General features: G+C 40.6%; 1 protein-coding gene across 1 annotated transcript; it reads left to right on the forward strand.

Annotated features, from left to right (window-relative positions):
• Nucleotides 1–4,688: 4,688 nt before the first annotated feature.
• lmnb2 (lamin B2) lies at nt 4,689–22,492 on the forward strand. The gene is made up of 13 exons (XM_073476074.1): nt 4,689–5,090; nt 6,370–6,506; nt 7,913–8,069; nt 8,526–8,651; nt 9,246–9,344; nt 10,172–10,243; nt 10,415–10,540; nt 10,693–10,913; nt 12,628–12,859; nt 13,142–13,249; nt 16,281–16,400; nt 17,792–17,869; nt 18,512–22,492. The coding sequence occupies exons 1-13, from the start codon at nt 4,881–4,883 to the stop codon at nt 18,545–18,547; spliced, it is 1,722 nt and encodes a 573-aa protein (XP_073332175.1). The 5' UTR covers nt 4,689–4,880; the 3' UTR covers nt 18,548–22,492.
• The last annotated feature ends 2,508 nt before the right edge of the window (nt 22,493–25,000 follow it).

A 25,000-nucleotide genomic window follows, 5' to 3' on the forward strand; every position in this document is an offset into this window, starting at 1 on the left:
CTGTTGGTTCTGAAAGCATACTGGTGAGGGTCCAGGCTGGCAGGGATGTTGTCTTTGATGTGCTGGAGAAACAGTTTCTCAAAGCACTTCATCAGGATGGGATAAGAGCCAAAGGGTGGCAGTCATTAAGACTAGACACAGTAGACTTTTTACAAATAGGAACGATGATGGCTGTCTTGAGGCAGGAAGGAAAAGTCTCCTGTGAGAGTGAGATGTTAAAAATGTCAGTAATAACATCAGCTAGCTGATCAGCAGATGTTTTTAGTACACGGCCAGGTACTTCATCTGGACCAGCAGCATTATTTATATTCACTCTCAGCAGGATTTTTCTCACATCTGCTGTGGTTACTGACAGTGGCCGGTCCTCTGGAGGTGGAGTAGACTTCACGGCTGAGTCTTTGTTGAGGAGAGGAGAGCAAAGCCAGCATAAAATGTGTTCAGCTCATCCGGCAGCGTGGCCTCACACATGATGGGGGCGCTCCTGTGACATTTTGAATCACCTGCCACATATCTTTAGTGCTGTAGCTGTTGAGGTCCCTCTCCAGTCTCTGCTGATGTCTCCTCTTTGTCTCCTTGATGCAAGCTTTCAGTCTTGCTCTGGCGGATTGATATGACAGAGTGCATTATTGACTTGAACGAGTCAGGAAAGTCACTTGAAGCCATTTCAAAGCAGTTATAGGTCCCAAGATCAACTGCAAATAACTGTAAGTATAAAGTGCATGGCACAGTTGTGTCACTGTCACGATCAGGAAGAAAACACAAACTATCACCTGCTGCTGAGAGAAAACTGGTCAGGATGTTCAAGAGTCAACCAAAAACCACCAAAAAGCAAGTCTGCAGTGAATCAGAAGCTGCTGGAAGACAGGCGTCAGTGTCCACAGTTGGGTGTGTTTTACATCAACATGAGTTGAGAGGCTGCCATGCAAGGAAGCCCTTGCTCAAGACACAGGACCCAAAGAACACCATACCAACTGTCCAGCATGGTGCTAGTAGTATTATGCTGTGGGGTTGTTTTGCTGACCAACCAGGACAGTGAATAATTCCTGATTAATAATTGTCAAAAAAGCCAACATGCAGTTTGTTCATATAGAAACTGCAGTTTGACTATAACAGGGAAGTTCTACTGCAACTGAGGGCACATTGGATTTGGATCTTTTCACATGAAGATTGTGTTCTGAAGCCAACAAGGCCTGCATTAGGTAGTTACACTTATTTTATACATGTGGCTATTGGATTTGTCACATGACCAGTTTGTGATTTTACAAGATGGATGAATGATGAGAGCATTTATCATTGAATACAACACAGGGTAAAGAAGTTCCAATTCAATCTCTTTATTGTTGTATAAGCCAAATTCAAATAGAAGATGCAAATTCAAAGCAAACACACCAGTTTATCTGGCATGTGTGGACTGTGGGAGGAAACCAGAGCACCCAGAGAAAACCCACACAGACATGGAGAGAACAGAAATGTTAACCCCTGAGTCACCATGCTGCCCTCAGAGTGAAGTTAAATCAACCTTAAAACATCTGGAACACATCCAATAGATTTGTGTTTATGAATTTGTATTTACTGAAATATACAGTGCCTATAAAAACTATTCACCCCCTTGGATTTTTTCCCCTTTTATTGCTTTTATAAATGGAATCATGGTCAATATAATTTGGCTTTTCTAGACAAGAATTTACAAAAAAAACCCTCTCTAATGTCAAAGTGAAAACAGATTTCTACAATGTAATGCCAATTAGTTAAAAATATATAATGTAAAATAAGTGATTGCATAAGTATTCACCCCCTTCAAGTCAGTATTTAGTAGATGCACTTTTGGCTGCAATCACAGCACTGAGTCTGAGTGGATAGGTCTCAATCAGGCTAGCACATCTGGACACTGCAAATTTTACTCCATTCTTCTGTGCAAAACTGCTCAAGCTCTGTCAGGTTGCATGGGGAACGGACGTGAACAGCCCTATTCAAGTCCAGCCACAAATTCTCTATTGGATTGAGGTCTTGACTTGGCCACTCCAGAACATCCACCTTGTTGTCTTTAAACCATTTCTGTGTAACTTTCACTGTATGCGTTGGGTCATTGTCTTGCTGGAAAATAAATCTTCTTCCAAGTCTCTTGCAAACTGAATCAGGTTGTCCTCCAGGATTTCCCTATATTTTGCTGCATTCATTTTACCCTCTTTACAACCTTCTGCTGCTGAGAAGCATGCCCACAGCATGATGCTGCCACCACCATGCTTCATGGTAGGGATGGTGTGTTTGTGGGGATGTGCAGTGTTCGGTGTTCGCCAAACATAGCATTTAGTCTGATGGCCACTCTAGTGGAGATTTAATGAGCTTTCTTCAACAGTGAACAGCTCTTCTTTGCCACTCTCCCATAAAGCTTTGACTGGTGAAGAACCCGGGCAACAGTTGTTGTATGCAGAGTCTCTCCCATCTCAGCAGCTGAAGCTTTTAACTCCTTCAGAGTAGTCACATGTGTCTTGGTGGCCTCCCTCACTAGTCTCCTTCTTGCACCTCACTCAGTTTGTGAGGATGGTATGCTCTAGGCAGATTTACACGTGCCATATCCCTTCTATTTCTTAATGATTTATTTAACTGAACTCTGGAGGATGTTCAGTGACTTGGAAATGTTTTTGTATCCCTTTTGTAGCCAGGAATACTGATTAACAGTGACTGGACCTTCAGACACAGGTTTCTTTATACTACAGTCACTTGAGACACATTCACTGCACTAAGGTGATCACCATTTCACTAATTGTGAGACTACTAGCACCAATTGGCTGGACCACTGTTGAATTAGATCAGTCTCTTTAAAGAGGGTGAATATGACTTAATCACTTGATACCACTTATTTTACAGTATAAAATAAGTGATTGCATAAGCAGGCACTGTACTGTATCTTTCAGTAGAATCTGTAGTAGACCAGAATCTTTAGAACAATGGGTGGATATCATGGAGGCAAGATTCAAGGAGAGAGGATATGTCAATGAGCAACTAAACACAGCATTAAATGAAGTATTTCCTCTTGTATGTGTCCTGGGATATTCACAAAGGGCACATCAAATCAAACATAACATTGGCATATCCTAACTAGTGGACCACAAGTGAACAGTTGGTGAACTGTATGAAGAACCTCCTAGGATAACCTTTTGTAGAGGAAGAAACCTCACAGACAAACTGGTACACTCAGATTGCCTTTATACCAAACCAACACAACTGCTGTCCTCATTACCAGAAGGAAATTTCAAATGTAGACGGTGCACACAATGCCAACACACATCTAACTGTTTTTCCTTTTCTCACCCTATAATAGGAAAAGAGTACAAAATCTGGGGGACTATTTTCTGTACAACCAATGGAGTCATCTATCTCATCAAGTGTCCATGTGGTAAAGTATTAATCAGCATGACAACCAGATCCTTACAGACTAGAATGGCGGAGCATCATTCCACTATTCAAACTGTGGATAAAGTCCAGTTGCCCTCCACTCTGCGCAAATGAAACATCCCCCAACCTCATACTGGTATGCTGGTATTGAGAGGGTTCAAATTTACAGACGAGGAGGTAACTTAAAGGAAGCTCTCATGAAGCGTTTAGCATAGTGGATCATTGAACTAGAGGCTCTTACACCTTTGGAAATGAACGAGGACCTGGATCTGAAACATAACTAACCAGATCTATGGCCAAATTCCTAAATAAACTTTCTATTTCTGACATGTGTATTTTTAAAGTTATTGTATCATGATGTAGAACATTTTACAGAGATGACTAAGATTTGGTCTTTCAGATATGTGTATATAGTTTTTCTAATTTTCAAATATATTTTCATTTTTAAAAGAATTGTGCCTTTCTATTTGACTATAAGTGATCTGAATCCTTTAATACCCTTGGTCACATTATTTTCAGCGGTATTATGCATAAGTTTCTCTTCCATAGTGATCCTTTTGACAAAGTGTTTTGGTAGTTCTGTTTATATACGTACACCTGGATTACTGGAGAGCTGTAGGAGTCCTTAAGGGAATTTGTATGCTACCTGACCCTTTTTTGTATATATAATACTACAAATGAAAAATGTTCTGATTGGTGTCAGCTTTGGATCGTCGTGTAATTATGGGCTGGATTTAAGCTATGTCACTTTGTGAACGTTATGTCTTGAGAAAGGTCTTTGTGACTGAAATGTCAACCTTTTTTTTAAATAAATCATTGAAGAAGTAAAGAAACCAAAAATGTGTGTGACTCTTTCATTTGAGGTGTCTTTCAGTTTAGCCAGAGCTTAAGCTAAATATGGAGCAAAAATGACTGCTTGGCAAAAGCATTGGGATGAATGAATCAAAGCACAGCATCTATTTCAAGTAAGGCAAAAAGTGGAACAATGAAATTTGGGAAGAACTCGACAGAGCAAACACTCATATCAAGACTGAGATTAGGATGCAGAGTTAAATGAATCAATTCACCTAACGGGGAAACATCCATTAAGACTATTAAATTTGATATTTGGTTTTATCTGCACATTGCTGTAAAGAAGCCTGTCCAACCTGATTCCTGTTTGTTGACGCTGCCTGCTGTTCTTTCATCTGTCCAGGGGAGGCGCTTCTTTCTTTCTATTTTTCCCATCATCCATTGCAAGACAGGAAGCATTCTCTGCTTTTGGCGCGGTTCTGATAGAGGTATCGGCCATCTTGGAATCACATCACTGTTTCTGGCAACTGTCGGAGACATTGCATGAGCTTACTACTCATTGATTTACATCGTATCGTTAATTAAGAAGATAAACTGTTTTTGCGTCCTCATTTAACGAAGACCGCAGGTACGTTTATTTTCTATTGCTCACCGAGTGGTAAAGCAAACTCAGGATTATTTAGAGATCCGTTATGGCGACTGCTACTCCAAGCCGTGAAGCTGGCCGGTCGGCCTCTACACCTCTCTCCCCGACCCGGATCTCTCGCTTACAAGAGAAACAAGATTTGCAGCACCTGAACGACAGGCTGGCCGTGTATATTGACCGTGTCCGGGCATTGGAACTGGAGAACGACCGGTTGATGGTCAAAGTGTCTGAGAAAGAGGAGGTGACTACTAGAGAGGTGAGTCAAACACCAGCTTGAACTGTTTGCACCAGTCCACACTTGCAGCAATCGGATCTCTCGAGTCAAAGTCCTTATAGATGTTAGCTAGCGCGACTCAAGTTAAACAAGCTGTCGTTGTGAAGGAAACAATAAAATTGAGCCATACTACTGATACATGGGGACTAACCCGGGTTAGTTGTTATGTTAGTTAACAATGGTCGATAACTGGTCATAAAACGTGTAAACTAACTTTAACAGTTTTGCTTGAATATTGTGTTTACGGCCAAATGCCTTAGTTTACGATCACAGATGACTGTTCACGCTAAATGTGAACTGATTGCATAACTGGACCGGCGGGTTTGAGCGGGTGCGCTATGCGCGCCAATCTATGAATATGATCTGTGAGTTTTGATTATGTGTACTTCGTGGAGGCATTGCAACATTTTTCAGGAACCTTAAATTTAATCTGCATATCATTTCAGTTAGTGCTGTTTGCCACCGCTTTGAGTCTCTGTCCTACTTTATAACAGAAAACCAATGTTCTCAAATCCCGCACAAACAGGAACTGAACTCAGAACTTGGATTATTTTAACGCTATCCCTGAATCCATAGCTGTTTGAGGGAAAACTGTTCGAGCTATCCGTAATGTCCCAGGAGCTCTTCCCTCTCTCTGTAATATAATGCATAAGTACTGATGGAGATCCAGGTCCCTCTGGTTTTCCCCAGGTTACATTAGTTAGTTGTCACCTCCTATATTTTATTAAAATGTATATTTCCACACCATTGATTGTACAGTGTGGTTTGTTTGTGTACTGCTCTATTCATCCTTCCAGCAGTACTGAGTAGCAGGGCAGGCCCTGAGAAAGATTGTTTGTATCAAAACACACTCCCTGCGCCCAACTGAATGAAAACACACGTAAAATAGAGATGAACAAATGACTTTTTATGCTCAGTTTAATTCCTTCAAAATCAGAAAATGGCTTTAATTTTGAAAGAAAACAGCAAAGCTAGCTTTGCAGTTAGGCAGATTATTTGATGTTTACAATCCCACTCAGGTGAGCTAACAAGCAGTGAAAAAACATGTTCTAATGAAAAACTCTCTGCTGAATGGATTGTCCCTGTGATATAACATTGGATTTGGAGAAAAAAAAACTGCAAGTGTGCATAATAGTTCCAGTATGTCACATCTTGGAAGAAATCCACCCCACAACAGTCAGTGAATTGAAATGTTTCTTTTTTCTTTTCTTCCCCCAACTAGCCAGGCCATCGAGTAATGTATTTGTGTCCTTCTTTTCAGGTGACGGGCCTGAAGTCTCTGTATGAGGCAGAGTTAGCTGATGCTCGACGAGTTTTGGATGAAACTGCCAGAGAGAGAGCCAGGCTCCAGATAGACCTGGGCAAGGCTCAGGCTGACCTTGACGAAGCCACACGCAGGTAATATGATGCAGTAAACTCAATAATCATACATGTCACATTGTTGAGATCAGATTAATCAGGGGACCAGGGGCTCATTACAGAAATGTTTCAAGTCTTAAATGCTATCTTACATCAATTAAAGATGCCTTTTAGGGGTTTTTGTATTGCAGAAACATGTTTCCTGACTGCTTTTAGGAAAAAATCCTATCTAATCTTAGGATAGTTATAAATTGGCTACAGAACCACCCAAACTGAAGAATAAGTTAGGAATCTAACTAATAAGCTAGTTTGTATGGAATATATCCTGTTCTAAATTCAGAATAACTGTCAAAAATGCCAGAACGGTTCTGAGGTCTGTATGGCAATGACCACCTGACCACTGAATTATTATTACAGTTCAATTTATTATTTGGGATTGTCTGGGCGGACAGTGAAACACTGTTTGTTTCGAGCCCTGCATCATGAGTGCTAACAGCAACTGGAGCTAACAACTGACTGAGCTAATAGCTTGAGTGGAGCTAAACACAGAACTGTTCGAAGGAACATTAAGTGTTAAACAGTGAACTGCAGCCTAATGTGACAACACAACAATTTACACAAATAAATGTACTGAAGTTCTTTAGCTGAGTACAGTGTTGTAGGTGAAAGTACTTTGAGTTTGAAGTTACAGACACTTTACATCAGTGTACATTTTATCAATCTAAAGTAAGCAGATACAAGCAGTGAGCAGGTGGTGGAGTAGTCGCTGCAGGGCACAAAGACCTCAGTACAGAGACTGAGACAACTGAGATGGAAACACAGAATTTTTCCTAAATTCTCTATCCTATTTACTTTTTCTGTATTCTGTATTTCACAGTTTGGAGATAACTTTTCATTTAAAAAAAAATCCCTCTTGGCAATAAATCTGTTTCTGATTTTGTTTTGAACCTATTTCTTTGAATCAATATGAAATAAATATAATTATTTATTTCCTCCACATTTTAATGATGATTTTACTATGCCACTAATAACTAACAACTATGTACAATTTTAACAATGACAAAAAGTGAGGAAACATCCTTCTTATTGGTATCATCCTGATCTGAGCAACCTTAATTTTTTTAAATTTTTAAACAGAAATAGAACCGTTTTATGTTTAAATTTGCCCTCAATTTTGTGATGTTTCCTAATTAGACTCACATACAGTCATGGTGAAAAGTTTACGCTACACTACTACCTACACTTGTAAAGAACATGTATATCATGGCAGTCTTCAGTTCCAATGATTTCTACAGCTCTCATTTTTCTGTGATGGAATGAGAGAAACGCATAATACTTTGTCACAAAAACATTCTTATTTATAATTCCTAATGGAAATTTTATCAATGCACAGTTTTACCAGTTTGTGGCAGTAACTGTCTTCTCCCTCTGTCCTTGTCTTCCAGTGCCAAGAAGAAGGATAATGACCTTGCTGCTGCGGTGTCTAGGGCCAGTGGTTTGGAAGGCCAACTGAACAAGAGTGAAGCAGCTCTCTCTACAGCTCTAAGCCAGAATGCAGCTCTGACTGCTGAGCTGGCTGATGTGAAGAGCCAGTTGGCTAAGGTATGTTCTGCAAGATTATCTCTTCAGAAAAAGGAGGAAAGATGAAAATAGAAAGGGATACATAGTCTGAAGTCTGACTGTGGTTTTAATTAAAGACAGTTCTTCAGTAGCCTTTATAGAGACCAAAACATGAGCTGGGCGGGTCAATCCCGAAATATCAATATTATTGGTAGTCCGTACTCCTTTGAAGCTCGATTCCAGTGTCATTTGGATCGATCCAAGGTTTCAGGTTCTCTCTTCAATGTTCTACCCACACATTTGTATTTACATTTACATTTAGGCCATTTAGCAGACGCTTTTGTCCAAAGCGAATTACAGTAATTTATACATACAGTCATCATACACAGATGGCGGTGGCTGCCATGCAAGGTGCCGACCAGCACATCAGGAGCAGTTTGGTGAACTTATGTTAAAGTGTCCATGTGCTAACATTTCTTATGACCTGGTCATCTATAGGCAGAGGACAGCCATGCTGTTGCTAAGCGGCAGCTGGAGGCAGAGACACTGATGCGTGTAGACTTGGAGAACCGCTGTCAATCACTGAGTGAAGAGCTAGAGTTCAGGAAGAGCATGTTTGAAGAGGTAAGAAGTGTGTGTGCTGTGTGAAGGGCAGTGATGTGTGCACAGGACTGTTACTTATTATAAAATGAATGACTGATTCCCCTCTCAGGTTGCCAGAGCACAAATGGCATTGACAACCAATCAGTTGTTAGATTTGTCTATTTGATTGAAGATTGATTGTCAGATATAAACAATAAATATGTCCTGATATTATTAAATCAGTAAGGTTTTATTGGTCCCAATGGGGACATTCATAAGCTACCAAGCAGTATGTTCTTAAAAATGAGATGAAAAAAGCATTTGATCATAATGTGTGTTCTCCCTCCTATAAAACTTAATTGTTTGTCAAAATAAGATGTTGTTTTCTATTTTTGCATATTCAGATCACTTACATTTTCTTCTGGGGGAAGAATGCTTTAGTTATGTTTCTTATGTTTTGTTTTGGGTTTTTTTTACGTAAAATATGTGCATGCAAAGTATATGGAATAGGATACCGTTACTTAGAGAGTCACGCCGCATCCAACGCAGAATGACTGTTTTAACAGGTGTGAAATAGTACAATTTCTGTGGCATCAAGAGTTTCTCCCAGTTGCACATCTTTCTCCTTGTGTTCAGGAGGTGCGCGAGTCTCGGCGTAGACAGGAGCAGAGAATAGTGGAGGTGGACTCTGGAGTCAGACAGGACTATGAGTTCAAACTGGCACAAGCTTTACAGGTATGTTCAGGGGTCAGTTTACAGAAGCTGTTGTGTTTGTGGTACAGGTGGGCAACGGAAAGCAATATACTGTATATAACATCAATGAAAAAGGTTTATATGAATTTCCAACATACCGTTCATTGCCTGACAAGAGTGATAGTCAATCAAAGATGCAAAGCGATGAATGTCATACATTTGTGATTTTAAAGCTGTGTTTGGGCAATGCTGTTCAACAAATGTTCAAGTATGCATGTTACACTGCTACAAATATAGCTACAACCATCTTATCACACTTGCACGTTAGCACAAAATATGATTATATTTGGCAGCGCTATTAAAACAAGTTTACACACAGTGAATATGACAGGGTGTCTGCAGGTCCTTAAAAGTCTTAAATGTATTCAATTAAGTTGAACAAATACCAGGCTGTAAAAATGATTGAATTGTCTTTGATTTGAATTTATCAAATCTAAATTTAAAAAAGCAGATTGTGCATATGTTTTTGCTAGAATTCATTGATGGGGTCATCATAAGAAAAATCAAGAGTTTTGAAGGCAGTAAGAACCACCAACCAACGCTTAGCACTGCACTACAACACCACACTTACCTGGTAATATTTGAGATAACCTAATATTTCAGCTAAACCTATATTTAGCTGAAACCAATGGACAATTTTTTAAGGGTATAAAGTGAAATATCTGATATGAGTATACATCTTGTGTGACTTCAGAAATCTGTCAAGCAGAGAAACAGACGGCAGCTAATGATCTGGTTCTGAGTTTGTGAAAGTGCTGTGTGCTTTTATTTGTGGATTTGCATTAATTAGGTTTGTGTGATCCCACTAGGACCTACGGAGGCAACATGATGAGCAAGTCTCTCTTTATAAGGAAGAACTGGAGCAAACTTTCCAGGCCAAGGTAAGAGACAATTATTTTTTCCTTTTGACAATTTGAATCTCACACTACTTCTCCTTCCAAGAGAAAAAATACTGCAAATCTTCCAGTGTGGTCCAGTTGAAGCAGCTGATTCAGCGGTATACTGCTTGAAGATGCACCGAGAACTATTTTTCATAGTTTTTCTCTCTCTAGTTGGATAATGCCAAGGTGTCCTCGGAGATTAATGACAAGGCGATGAGCACAGCAAGGGAGGAGCTGCAGGAGTCCCGTATGAGAATTGAAAGCCTTGGATATCAGCTGAGTGCCCTGCAGAAACAGGTACTGCTTAATTATTGCCTGTACACACAAATCTGGACCTCTTCCACAACTCACAATTTTGGGTACTAATGCCATGTAGCTCCATGAATTATATTGCTCATCAGCTAATTGTGGGTTATTCTGGTTGAATGTGTGTGTGTTTGTGTTTGTAGGTGGCTGCCTCAGAGGATCGTATAAGAGAGCTGGAGGAAATTCTGTCAGCAGAGCGAGACAAGCACCGCCGTGCCATCGAAGGAAAAGAACAAGAGATGAGCGAACTGAGAGAGAGGATGAATGCTCAGCTCAGTGAATACCAGGAGCTGTTAGACGTGAAGCTTGCCCTAGACATGGAGATCAATGCATACAGGAAACTGCTGGAGGGAGAGGAGCACAGGTACAGCACACACACACACACTCGACAAGGAACTTTTAGCTTCTGAAATAAATATTTTTAAACAGCTCTGATGGAGGTCAGGATTTATCAGGTGGACGGCTGACTCACTCTCAACAGTTTCACTGTATGACCTGAACTGTGTGTGTAAATAACACAGAACATTAATTAGCATTAGATCCTGACGGCTTGTCGGCAGATTAAAATAATCAGTGAAGTTAACCTGCCGTCCCTCGTGTAGTTGCGCACATTTCATGTACGTGCAGGCACGTATTTCTGCTGCTGGTAGTGCAGGTAATCTAATATTTTCATAATTTATAATAAACAGTGCCTATAAAAAATATTCAACCCCTTAGATGTTTTCCCCTTTTATTGCTTTTATGGGATCATGGTCAATATAATTTGGCTTTTTTGACAAGAATTTACAAAAAACAAACATCAAAGTGAAAACAGATTTCTTCAAAGAAATGTCAATTACTTAAAAATATATAATGTAAAATAAGTGAATCTGCAAATTATTCCTGGTGTCAGTGGATATAACTGAATTTGGTGAGCAATGTTTTCCGTTAATTACCTTGACTATGGCAGGCTGCAAAAATCTAATATGTGTCGCCATAGTTTCATAATGATCCAGAAGTATTTTTCACTTCTCATAATGGCATTAAAGCTCTTTGCACCGCTGCTTTAGCAAAGTGTTTCTCACTCCCCCCTCCTTGCTGTAGTCACACGTGCACTCACACACAGACACACACACAGTCCGATCCGAGGCCCAACGAGTCACGCCACCTCCTGTTGTATCAAAGCAGGTGTTTACATCTTCAATTGGGCGGAACTATCCTTCTGGTCATGAAAAGAAAAAAAAAACACCACAAGGAAGCTGCAGAACAGCTATCAGGTGAACTTGTGGTCTCAAATAACAGTAACGTTAAGTTGATGTGCTAACTTGTAGTCCATTTCTCACTAGTCTGTCAGTCCTGCTCACCTTAAGTTAGCTGGACAGTATATCTCTTGATCTGTTTATTTGTCAGTCACAGTGTTGGGCAAGTTAGTCAGGAAGTATAATAAGCTACTCTTTATTACTTGTTAATGGAATAATACATTTCATTGGTTGATGCTGTACAGTGTTTACTGTGAGTTCTTTAAAGCGAGATAATCAAACACAATATTAATGATAATTAGAATTTGAAACTGCGATACTAATTGTCTGGAATTTTGCTGGTTTATCATGAAACCGGTACAGTAACTGTTGCATCCCTCTTTAGAGCATGGTTACCATGTGATTGACAAGTTGCTACAATGACCTGTCCTAGGGTTCACAGTCAAATTCCAATCATGATAGGTGTGTGGTAAGGTGTATATTTCCCAGCGCCACAGTCTTGTCCAAATAAGGTCATTTCTGGCTCCAAAAAACGCAAAATGGTGTCACCCATTAAACCAATGGGTTACACTTGATGTTTTAACTTACTATGAGAGAGCTAAATGTTTTAAAAGAAAGCCAGTTCCACATTTGAATTTTGATTGTGCCAAAGTGGTGTTTATGATTTCCTGGAGTTAAAATGCTTATCAGTGAGATCAGTGATAACAGATGATATTTAATTTCTGTTCTCAGTGTCTCATTTAAATGGCAGGAAGTGACTGCTAACCTCTGACAGCTCACACCCTGCTGTGCCTTGGTGTTGCATAGCTCACTAACTAGTAACTGGTGATCTTCTTTCAGACTGAAGCTGTCCCCCAGCCAATCACCTCGAGTCACTGTTTCCAGGATAACAGGATCTTCCTCCTCCCGCTCCTCCAAGAGGAAGAGAGTGGAGGCTAAGGATGTCCCAGAGGTGGGAATAGGTGAGGGGCAGCTGCTGGTGTCGGAAGAGGCAACAGCTAGCGGAGCGGTCACCATATCACCCACTGACATGGATGGAAATGCAGTCACACTGACCAATGAGACTGAGCAGGTGTGTAAGACTAGACTAAGACTAGAAATGTTAATTGTTGCATTTCTAGTCTATTTAGATGACCAAGACCTGGTGATTGGTAGATTATCCGTATTACAACAAAAAATGACTATAAAGGGCTTTATGAAGGTCGGAATTATTCTACTATGGTAACAGTAAATGCTGATCATTTAAGGTAGACTAAGCATCCTGAAGTCTCCAGTAAGTTGAGCAGAAAAGTATATGTGTTGATCAATAGGTTTGGTTCTTTACTTGCATGTTACACTTTCTTGTGTGTTGCAGGACCAGCCTTTGGGCAACTGGAGGTTGAAGAGACAGGTTGACGACGGGGATGAGGTTATCTACAAGTTCTCCCCAAAGTTTACCCTCAAAGCAGGACAGACAGTCACGGTGAGAAATATGAAGTAGAATAGAATGTGTATGTCCTGTGTTACATGTGGCGAGGCCTTGTGTGTTTTTTTAACAGGTTTCATTAAAATGATTATTACTGCAGTGGAGGTGAAAGGAACCAGTTGAAGAAGGACATTTGAGAAACTGAGCAGCAGTGTGTTTTTCCAACCACCTCACTCAGGATAATCCACAGAGCTCGATGTGAACAGTGGTAGTAGTTCAGGAAAGAGTCTATGTAACAAGCTGGCCACACTGGATACCTGTGTAGTGCGTGGCGGCTGAGCTGCTCCTGCTCACTCTGTGAGTGTGTGTGTAACACTGGTATGATGTCGGTATGACTGTCTACAGGACGTTTTCAGGTCTATATTTTCAGAGAACCGTGCGAGTGACGCTGTAAAAATAGGCGAGACTCGTAATCTTGAGATGAAGCGCCGCTGCAGCCGCTCTTGACATGTGCGTAAGAAGCACCAGTGTGACTGTTCTAACCTGTTAACATGGATGTTGGGATGAAAAGACATAATGCCACACACACGCACTGCTCACACAGCCAGTGTGGCCATCCTATAACTGTGAGACAACTTCAACCGACACTCAGTCAAACCATTGCTGCGTCAAAGTGTAAAATATCCTGATCGGGGACCCTATGAAACTGTAAGAATTAAATTGAGAGAAATTTTCCTAATTCCATAATTGAGCCTCTGACAGCTCAGGATGTCTGTTAAGAACGAGAAGTTACCAAACGTCTATAGTTCCGTCCCTTGGATATATATGAACCTGCCTCTGTAGATTGACACTGATGTTGGAATTAACGGTAAAATTATTTCAGGTGTAATCAATAGTCTGCACACACACATAGTCATTTCAGACTATCCAAAGATGGATCATAGTAATACCTCATTGTCTATGCCAGTCATATCTATTACAGTTAAAAAAAGGCTTATGCCATAATGATAGCAGCCGTTTCATTTAACGTATTTATGGTCAACGTGGTAAATAATATGCCATAGTTTTATATGATGTACTGTGTGATAGCACTCTACTAATAAATCAAACCTGTACCCTCAAATAATACGAGTGTTATTTAGATGTAGTCAGGCCAACTACAGTGGTGAGGCTAACAGCAGCCATATTGGCTAATGCTAGCTCTCATTACAACTCTGAGTATATAATAAGCAAAGATATCACTATAAAATTTAGTCATGTCAAAGGCATCACAAATATCTATAGTCTAAGTGCTCACATCCCAACAACAGAACGGTCAACAGAAACTTGCACATTCTGTTATGTATGGTGCTATGTTGCGCTACCATTGTTAAAAAAAATAAATATACATTAAATCCTAAATTAAATTTGCATAGCATTAGGGGGCAATACTGGTGGGTTGGCTACCAGTTTCAAGAAGCATATGCCATTAAAGAAACTGCTTGTGTTGGTGGAACACGAGTGGCATACCACTCCAGGGATCGGCATGTGCCGCTGAGCCACTAGTAGCATACCATCAGCCACTTTTCGATCTTGGTGCTGCTGGAAAAACTGTCGAACTGCTTAAAGAAGATGGAGAAACAACAATTGAATTATCAAATTTACCGTGACCAGCTGACTATCTTCAATGAGGCATTTAAATATGCAAGACCAAGAGCACTCCTCTTAATTAATAACAGATAATAGGAATAACCCCAGGATCCAATTTTCAAACACTGACTGACTAATCAACCCAGTTTTTATGACGTCTAGCAGCATGTTAAACAATTCGTCATGTGAATATTTTGCAGTCCACTTCAGAGATGCATGAAACTTAGCCTATGATTTTATTACCCCAGAACCTTTGTTTTATGTGACGAAAAACTGGAGAAATTTGACCTGTTTACCAATTAAAACCTGCATTTTTCCATCCACTCATTTTTTTAAAACAGCTTACAGCTTTTTGGACGTATATTTAATCAATATTGAAAACTATTCACTTCAGATGGGTGTTTTTTGCTACTGCTCTGAAAACTGGCATACTTAAACCTCTTCTGAAGAGAAACAGTTTAGATGCCTCACTCATAAATAACTACAGGCCTTTATCCAATTTGCCATTTTAAAGTAAAATTTTAGAGAAGCTTGTTTTTAATCAGTTAAATGATTTTATGAAGATGCACAATATTTTGGAAAATCCAATCTGGTTTTTGAGTCCCTGTGGGGGTGCGCATGGGTCTTGGGCAGTCCTGGTGATCCGTGGGTTTGTGCAAGGCCTAGTGTATGATTTGGCGGTGTTCTGAAGGTGTTGTGAGGTGTCTGGCCTTCTCAGTCTTCATCCCCCTGTTGTTACTTGGTGGGGTTGAGGAGGAGTTTGTGGCGGTCGGAGCCCCGTTGTCTTCTTTGGCCTACAGGTGATTCTTGTGGGACTTGGGAGTGTCTTGGATCTTTGTCCTGCTACTGCTTAACCGGGTGTCCAAGTTTGATTGTTTGATTTGAGCCTACTTGATATAAAAATCAACAGCACACAGTCGTCATCAACAGTGTGTTATGCAAATGCAAGCACTCAGATCTTTGTAACGAAGAATTGAAGAATTGCAATCTAAAATTCCAGAAAACATGGCTGGGAGCAAGCCAGGAACTGAATGGCTAGGTAGCTCAACATGTCAACAAAAGTGCTAATTGTGGATCAAGTTAGTATTTCTGCACATGCGTCTGTGTGTCAAAACTTTCAGTGTCAAAATACATTCAGTCAGTAACAGCAGCAAGAACAACTTTAAAGCATCTTACATAGAAACGGTGATTGCCATGTTGCTTGTGTGCACCATTCTTCTTCTCGGGAGTATTCTGGCTGAGGCCCAGTGGTCGAACACCCCACCAGGTTGCTCTAAAACTATATACACGAAAGGCAAAGCACATCCGTTTTCAAGGAATTCATGATGATGTTATTTCTAACTCTACTGCACTAGTTGATTACAATCTGCCATGCAGAGGCTATAATGGTTCTGTGAAGTTCTTCAGTATAAAAATTATATTTGACATTGTAACATATGTACTTTGACTGTGTTTACAGGTGTGGTCTGCTGATGCTGGTGTCGCCCACAGTCCACCATCTGACTTGTTGTGGAAGAGCCAGGCTTCCTGGGGCACAGGAAGTGATATTGTTACCTCTTTGATCAACGCTGATGGCGAGGTAAGGGCATCCATGCATGACTTACTACCTCTGTTTCCTCTTCATTTTAATGTCCTTGATTTGGTGGCAGGCCACCACATGTTATATTGTCGTTGTCCGTGTGTAGGCCTGTCACGATAACAAATTTTGCTGGACGATAAATTGTCCTAGAAATTATTGCGATAAACGATAATATTGTCGCTTTGAGACCATTTTTCAACTAATATAATGATAATGGCATAATAATGCAAGTACACCCTTTCAAAGATCAATAAACCTTTATTTCTAAAGAATATTTGACATTGGAATGTGAAAAAGACATTTTAAATATCCAAAATAAATAAAGATGGAGGCTGTGGCCAAAGCAATTGAGCCATGGCCAGCCACGGTTCCTTACTGCAGCAACAATGTTAGCACCATTGTCTGTAGTGATGCGGAGGCGTGACGGTACACATGATGATGATGACGTATGTTTTTTTTCAAGGTGTTTCCCCGGTGTCCTCCTGTTAATCTAAACATGTACCAGCTGTCTGTTTATAATCATATGGATGCTGTTATAATGTGTTGTGATTGAGATCCTGACCCACCAAACATCCTGGAAAGTGACAAAGTTACGTTTTTCTATAATTTACATAATTACATAATCGCCATCAGTAAACTGGACGCTGTCTGACTATTTCACTCTCGGGGTTCACTAAGTTCACTGAGTCTTGTCGGGAGGGCTGACCGTCACCATGACAACAGTAACTGACCGTCGCGCGACAAACACTTGGTGAGTTAAAGTTTTTTGCCGGGGACAGACGCTGTTTTTCGGGCAGAAATGTGACGAAGAGTCGGTCGGACCGACAGGCTGACAGACACTTCTCCACGAATAACTGCAGTATTTTTTTCCTCACATAAGTTGCCAAAGACACGACCAGTTACTACGTTCCTGTTGTTTGGTCCTGTAACGTTGCTTTGTGGGACATTTATTTTTATTTTGTTGAGTGAAGGATCTGTAGAGTTATCAGACACCAACACCATCAGATCGACACGCCCTCGCTCCGTGCCGCCGGCTCGGTTCGCCTCTGATACTACCTCCGGAGGCGCAGCGAAATGTCACCCCTCACCGCATCTGAAACTTTCACACAAAGGCGGATGCGGAGAATTGGCGCAGTATCCCCGCATGCAAACAGCTGCGTGAATGGGGCTAGTGACTGACAAGAGGGTTCTAGTGAGAGACACGAGGAAAACAAACAAGCATGCAAATGGAAATTATCGAGGCCGGCAAAATTATCGAGCTCATTTTAATTTATCGTATGATTAATTGATTTATTGATTATTGTGACAGGCCTCTCCGTGTGTGTTATGTACTTAAGCTTTGCATATGGTGTTTCTGGTACAATTATGTGGGCTGACTGACTGTATTACAGGAGGTGGCCAGAAGAAGTGTAACCAAGACTCAGGTAGATGTAGAGAATGGAGAGGAAGAGGAGGATGTTGAACAAATGGTGAGCTATGACTTCATAGAAACACTGGTGACTAGGGTCATGTTTTTGTGTTTTATTCTTGTGTCCTCATGCTCTTGATCTTTCTGTACACACATCATAGCAAGAAGGTGTTTGCCAATGTTTGCCAATCTTTGTGTTCATTCCCAAAGTTATTCTTATGTTTAATGTAAATTACTCGAGTACGCAACAATAATTGAATGCAAGTACTAAATATGTTACTTGGAATGCCCATCCCTAGTTGATTAATTGTCCGATTTGTGATGCACATGCACAAAACTTGGTGTAGTTTCACAACTAAAACTGTGTGTACGCACAAAGAAGAAACGTGCATACATATTCTTTCATCAGCTTTCTAAACTTTTTCCATATGCCTGATATTGTTTTTATATAACGGAAACGTGCACGAGCCTCATTTCCACTCCCACATTTATCTATAAGTAGGTGTAGAAACGCCCTTGATAATCTGTTTCTATATTGATACTTTTGCCTGTTCCGCCACTGATTAGACCCAGAAAATAAAAGAAAATAATAACTGAACGAATGAATGAATGAATCTAATTGTTTTTCAAAATTCCTCTTTGGTTCAAAGTATTTAATTAGTGATATTTTATGATAATCTGAATGTTTTTGTTTCTTCTGCAGGGCAAGGTGTCATCCAGAGAGTGTGCCATCATGTGAAGCCTTCCTGTTGATTTCTTTGTTTTCGCCATTATATTTTTTTCGCTCTAGAGCCAATCAGATATGATCCTGTCCATTGCCTCATCATTTGGTGTTTTCATTATTCAAGACAATGTAAGAAATGTTTGAACTAGACTCTCTGGACCTGCTTTGATATGAGTCATTTGCTTAATTATTACTAACAATGCCAACATTTTTGGATCCATATATTGAGTCAAACTGTGGGGTTTAGCTAAATATTCCCTGCTTGACTAATAGTACCTTACATGTCAGTCATTCATTCCACTGACATTGATTCTTCCGAAGTAAACATTTTGGTTTCATCCTTTATGAACACTAGAACACAATGTGTAACTATTGCACAGACATCATCCAAAAGAACCTGTCATTTGAGTTCTGAAGATAAAGGACCTCAGCTGTATGGCCATTAAGACATAATGAATGGATAACTTTAGTGTTGAACAAATGATGAGCGACTTGTAATTGACCTTAATTGAAGGATTATTTTTCCTCAAAAATCGTGACCTTTCTCACACAGAGGTCTTAGGTATTTTGCATCTATACCATTTATTTGTGGTGTTACCTGGATAGATTTTGCACCACAGTACATTTTGCTTTTATATTATTATTTGTCTTCCGTTGAAAGATCTGCATGAATATGCAGTTGAAATTACAGTTGGATCGCAAAGCCTGTTGAAATTATGCGTTTTGGTGATTTTGAGGGAATTGCAATCGATTTCCCTAATCAAAAGTTAGCCAGCAAATCCACTGCTGGTTTGCAGGTATTGGACTTCAGAGCTTAGACCATTACAAATAAACTCCAAACCTCCAAAGATAGTAATGAAATATGAGAGCTCATCAGATTTGTCAGAAGACATTTGAAACTTACTATAAAGGTTTGGGGAAGATGAGGTGTTTAAAAGCCCATATAATTCTATACTCCAGATCTTTGTTGAAGCTGTACTTCAGTGAACTGTTGCTGTTACCTGTAGGGGCTTCCTGCAGCTGACCAACTCTTGACCAGAAACACTAAAGGTTCATTTTGACTGACAACCTTTGATTTCAAGCAGTTATATGGAAAAGGTAAATGGGTTAGCTGTCCTGCCGTTGTGTAGTCTGTAGTGGAAAGAAAATGATCTGTCAGAGAGCAGGCTGTTTATGCCTTCATGCAGCCCAAAAAAAGTTTGTGAATTTCATAATGGTGATCAGCAGTTTTTGCATATACTGAAAACTGGTCAAAGGTCCGTTGTGCTGCCTTAGAGCCCTTCGATGACATGTTGATTCCCTGCTTGCATTGGTGGCAGCAAGATTTCTCTGAACACTACATTAGAGGGAAAACCTTTTGTGCTCATTAATATCTGAAGTCCATCAACAAATGGAACTAAGGTAAAATCTTCCATCATTTTCTTTTTCAGGTAATTGGGGTTTTTGCTCTTGGCAGATGTCTAACAGTTCCTTACCATGAGCAGCCCATTGCAGTCTTATGTCTCGCCTCAGTGTTCACTGATGTTTCAGCTCTGATTCAGTGTGCAAACACTTTTGAAAATTGAGTGGCTCTTAGGCTTGCTAGATGTTCAGTCTTTTTGAGCCAAAGCAGTTAGCAGACCTGCATACACAGCTAAAGTAACAGGAAGTGTGTGCATACAGACGGGGAGAGAAATGAAACGCTAACTTTTGCTGGTAATCATGCCATGTCACTAGCGGTGAACTGTGTTGGACTACACTGCCGACTGCAGAGGCTCTGCTAACACTGACAACCAGAGTTGACCCTTGGGCAGCTGTCTCATAGGAATGGACCCACATACATCTCCTGTATGAAAGGGTTGTTTTGTTAGTGAAGTTTATAGCCATACAACTTGTTCACTCATGGTTAAATCTTAAAATGTTGTTCGTCACCTCTGTTGAGACAACAGTCATCAGGTTTTCTCTGTTGGCTCGTTTCTCCTTGAACCACTCAAAGCAACATTGCTCTTAAAATACTGAGTGACCCAAAAAAGTAGTTTGAGTTACAACTGGTAGATGTGCTTTTGATATTTCGATCCTCAGTTGGGCCACTAAAATTATAAACTTAAAGCAAAGCCTTGGGACTGGCTCTGCCAATCTGACATAGTAAACTGACAAAGCATTGGCTATATTTTAAGTACACACAAGGTAAACAGTGAAAGCAACATCATCATCTCTTACTGTATTCCCACATTATTTTGGATTATACAACCCTGATTCCAAAAAAGCTTGGATGCTGTGTAAAACATAAATCAAACAGTGTGACATATACTCAACTGCAAACAGTACAAAAACTTGTATTTAATGTTTTAACTCATCAACATGAATTTCTGTAAAGACATGCTTGTTGAATTTTATCTTGAATTTTAGACCAGCAACACATTTTAAGTAAGTTGGGACAGGGCCAGCTTTGTCAAACACATGATTGTATAAAGCAGGTTTGCCCAATCTTTTTCCCTTAGAGGGCCCAAACTGAAATGTAATGGTGGGCCAAGGGCCAAAAAGCAACCAGCTATTAAATGTTTTTCCCACTGTAGACAAGTGATGGGCCAAATTGAACCATACAGCAGGCCAACTCTGACCCACCAGCCCCACTTTGAGCAGCCCTGCTATCAGGACATTACTACATGGGCTCAGGATCACTTTATGAAACTTGTCAGTAAACACAGTCCATTTGTAAATGATCGCAGTGTGGTTTTATTTGTCTTACACAACATCCACAACTTTTTTTGGAAATGGGGTTGGGAGTGTTGCTCTCACAATTTGTGTGTCATCTCAAATTCAGTTTTCTTGTGTGTTTGTATGCTGTGTGTTGCATTTTAGTTATTTTTCTATAGAGTTCTTTTTTTTATAGAGTTCTTTTTTATGTAATCAATTTGTTTACATATTTTGTGTTTAGGATTTCTTGGTGATAAAGGTTGGGTGTTCATGACCTACACAGAAGCTGATATTGGCTTTGGATAAATTGCAGGATTTTGATAAAACAATGGTGAACACTACTGCTGTAGTGTTCTTCTGAGAGTTTAACGTCTTGACTCAAGGAGAGAAGGATAGAAAAACCGTAAGCTAATTTATAAATGAGCAACTTTAATTTTTTAATTAGATAAAGTCCACCAGTGTGTAATGAACTGCGACTCTTAAGTTAAGACTGACCTGATTTTGATTGCTCTGTTAAACTGAAACATTGTCTTTTGAGGCTTTGATATACAATTGTAATTCAGTCCCTCCAGGAATTCTCAATCTTTCAGTTAAACCACAAGAAGTAATGCAAATTCAACCAATCCCTGCAATATTTTCAAGAGCTTGCAAAGTGTTTGTTTTTTTTGTATCTTTCATTTACAAAAACAATCTAATTTTTGCCACTCACTGCAATTTTAGTATGGAATAAAATTTAATATAGAACTTTTCACCTCAAATCAAATAAGCTTCAATCTTAGTAACAACTTATTTGTAATTGAATCAAGTAAGTTGTTTTTCTTAGCCTTCTGTTGCATATTAGTAAGGAATATCTTTAGTTCATTTTTTAAACATTTTACAGATGATGCAATTTTTAAACTTATCACAGAAGAGTTTTATAAAATCTAAAGTAAAGAACAAAATTTGGCCAAAGTGAATGCATTGACAGTTTTTTAAGAAAATATGCTGTGTATTCAATTACTTTTAGCTGCACTTACCAGCAAAATAAAACCAAAAAACAACTCTGGTCCTGGAGGGACTGATGACTTGGAACTGACAAATTATTTTAAAATGTAAATTGATGTGATTACAACTATGTGATAGTTCTGTTGAAAACACCCAAGTTTTAATCACTGAAACAGAGACCAGGTGTTATTCATGTGTGTGTGTGGGGGGGGGGGGGGGAGCATGCTAAATGTCAATTTTCATTCATGATTAACTGTTGTTGAACTACTTTTTGTACACAAAATAAATGTTTTACATATACACATTTGATATCATTGGCGGTTATTAATAAACATGAGACAAGTTCAGAGGTTGAGCTGAGGAATCCTTCTCAAGGATGTTATTTAGACACACATACACGCAAACACTTATGGTTTATATTCAATTTATTCTGAATATTCTTCCATCATGGTCCAGATGAGAGAAGCTGGTCAAAATGTTGATATCTGACTCAGCCTCACACCAGTAGCATGTACCAGAAACAGTGATTTGTGACTTCTCAGGTAAAAATAGGGCACAGCCCCAAAACACAACATGTAGCCACTACCCTTTCGGCCCATCACCTGAAGGGGGTTGGGTGCAATGTGGCAGGTGAAGGAGGAAACCTGGACATCAAGAGCCCTGGCATCACAGACTGGATCTAGGAATGTGGAGCATCGCCTATCTGGTAGAGAAGGAACCAGGGCTTGTGTGGGAGGTGGCGCATGGTGCCAGTTTTGCCACCCAACTCCTGGAGAGGGGCTGGACTCATCTTTGCAAGAGTTGCTCAGGGTGAAGAAAGCCGGGCAGGTTTGGGATACTTACAAGCCCCTGGATGAGTGCCTTTGTGTTGGAGAGAGAAAAAGAAGGTCACTTCTATGCTAGGGGAAGGCTCTGACTGTTTGTGCCTATGCACTGAATGGTAGCTGTGTGTACCCACCCTTCAAGTCCCCGGGTGTGCTCCGTGAAGGAGTTTCATCTGGGGACTATAGTTCTCCTAAGGGACTTCAACCCTCACATGGGCAGTGACGGAGAAATGGGGGGGATTGAGAGGAACGGCATGCCTAATCTGAACCTGAGCGGTGCTTTGTTATTGATTTCTGTGCTAGTCAGATTGGCCAGAAAGAAAACTATGTTTGAGCATAAGGTTGTTCATAAAGTGTATATGTCTTGGACACTCTGGTGAAGAGAAGAGCAGAGCTGTCAGCTGATCACTACCTGGTGCTGAATTGGATCAGGTGGGGGAGGCAGCCAGACAGACCTGGTTAACCCAAATGAGTAGTGAGGGTGAACTAGAGATGTCTGGCTGAGGCCCCTGTCTGTCTGTCTAGTCTTCAACTTGTTTCTCCAGAAGAAATTTTTTGGCGCACCTGGGGGAGGTTGTGGGCATGGAATCTGAGTGGGCCATGTTTAATGGCTCCATTGTAGATGTGGCTGCGAGGAGCTGTGGTCAGAAAAACATTGTTGCCTGACTTGGCAGCAATCTAAGAACCTGCTGGTTGATACTGGCAATGGGGGAAGCCATCAAACTGAAAATTACTTGGGTTGGCCCAGGGGTCTCCTGAAGCAGCACACAGGTACCGGGAGGCCTGAAGGTCTGCATCTTAGGCGCTTGACAATTTAGGAAGGGAAAGTAATGCATGGCCTAAGCTGTGTTCAGCTGGGGAGGAGAACTGCTGACTCAGACTGGGGATATTGTTAGGCAGTGGAAAGAAAACTTTGGGGGAAGACTCATCCATATCCCTGGTAGAGGTCACTGAGGTAGTTCCTTGGTGCAAAGCATAAGTTGTGAAGGAAATTCCCCCTGAGATGTTGAAGGCTCTGGACATTGTCTGGTTGTCTTGGTCAACTCACTTCAGTGTCGCATGGAAAGTTGGGGACAGTAACCTTGGGGTGGTGATTCCCATTTTCAAAAATGGGAAACCAAGGGTATGTTCCAGCTATCAGGGCATCACACTGCCTAGCCTCTCTGGGGAAGTTTATTCCAGAGTGCTGGAACGGAGGCTCAGACTGATTTGACAAACCTCAGATTCAGAGGGAAGAATATGGCTTGCGTTCTGGTCTGGGGGGCACTGCATTAGTATGAAAAACTGGGGCCATTGCTATAGCACATTCGGTCCCTATATAACTAAAGGAACAGCTGTGTCCACATCCTCAGCAAAAAATTGTCCCTTGTCTCAATCCTGTTTATGATTTTCATGGTTAGGATCTCAAGGCATGGCCATGGTGAGGAGAGTGTTCAATTTGGGAACCTCAGAAATGTGTCTCTCCTTTTTGCATGATATAGTTCTGTTGCCTTCATCAGTAAGATACCTCCAGCACACACTAGAGTTTGCAGTCAATGTGAAGTGTCTGTTAAGAGAGTCCGGACCTGCAAGTCATGGTTCTGACACTTTAGTGCAAGATTGACAGGGGTGCAGTGTCACCAGTAATGCAGGCCTTGTGCTGGACTGACAAGGTGAAGACAGAGCTGAGCTGGAAGGCAAAGCTCAACTCACTAGTTAGTCTATATTAAAACCCACACCTATGGTCATGAGCTCCAGGTAGCGACTGAAAGAATGAGATTGCAGATACAGGGGACTGAAATGAGTTGCCACGTCAGGTTGACTGAGCTCAGCCATAGAGATGGGGTGAGGAGCTCAGACATCTGGGGAAGGCACGGAGTGGATCCACTGCTCCTTCATGTGGAAGCTAGCCAGCTGAGGTGGTTAGGGAATCTGATACGGGTGCCTCCTGGGCGCCTCTCTTTGGAGGTTTCTGAGCACAACCAACTGGGAGCAGACTCCAAGA

Source organism: Pagrus major, chromosome 11 (assembly GCF_040436345.1).
Source record: "Pagrus major chromosome 11, Pma_NU_1.0".
Lineage (NCBI taxonomy): Eukaryota > Metazoa > Chordata > Actinopteri > Spariformes > Sparidae > Pagrus > Pagrus major.

Excerpts from the sequence above, each read along its gene's own strand:
- lmnb2 (XM_073476074.1), top strand. The coding sequence starts at position 4,881 with ATGGCGACTGCTACTCCAAGCCGTGAAGCTGGCCGGTCGGCCTCTACA. Across the intron at positions 12,860-13,141 it reads TGACCAATGAGACTGAGCAG|GACCAGCCTTTGGGCAACTG; the intron begins GTGTGTAAGACT and ends TGTGTGTTGCAG. Across the intron at positions 17,870-18,511 it reads AGGAGGATGTTGAACAAATG|GGCAAGGTGTCATCCAGAGA; the intron begins GTGAGCTATGAC and ends TTTCTTCTGCAG.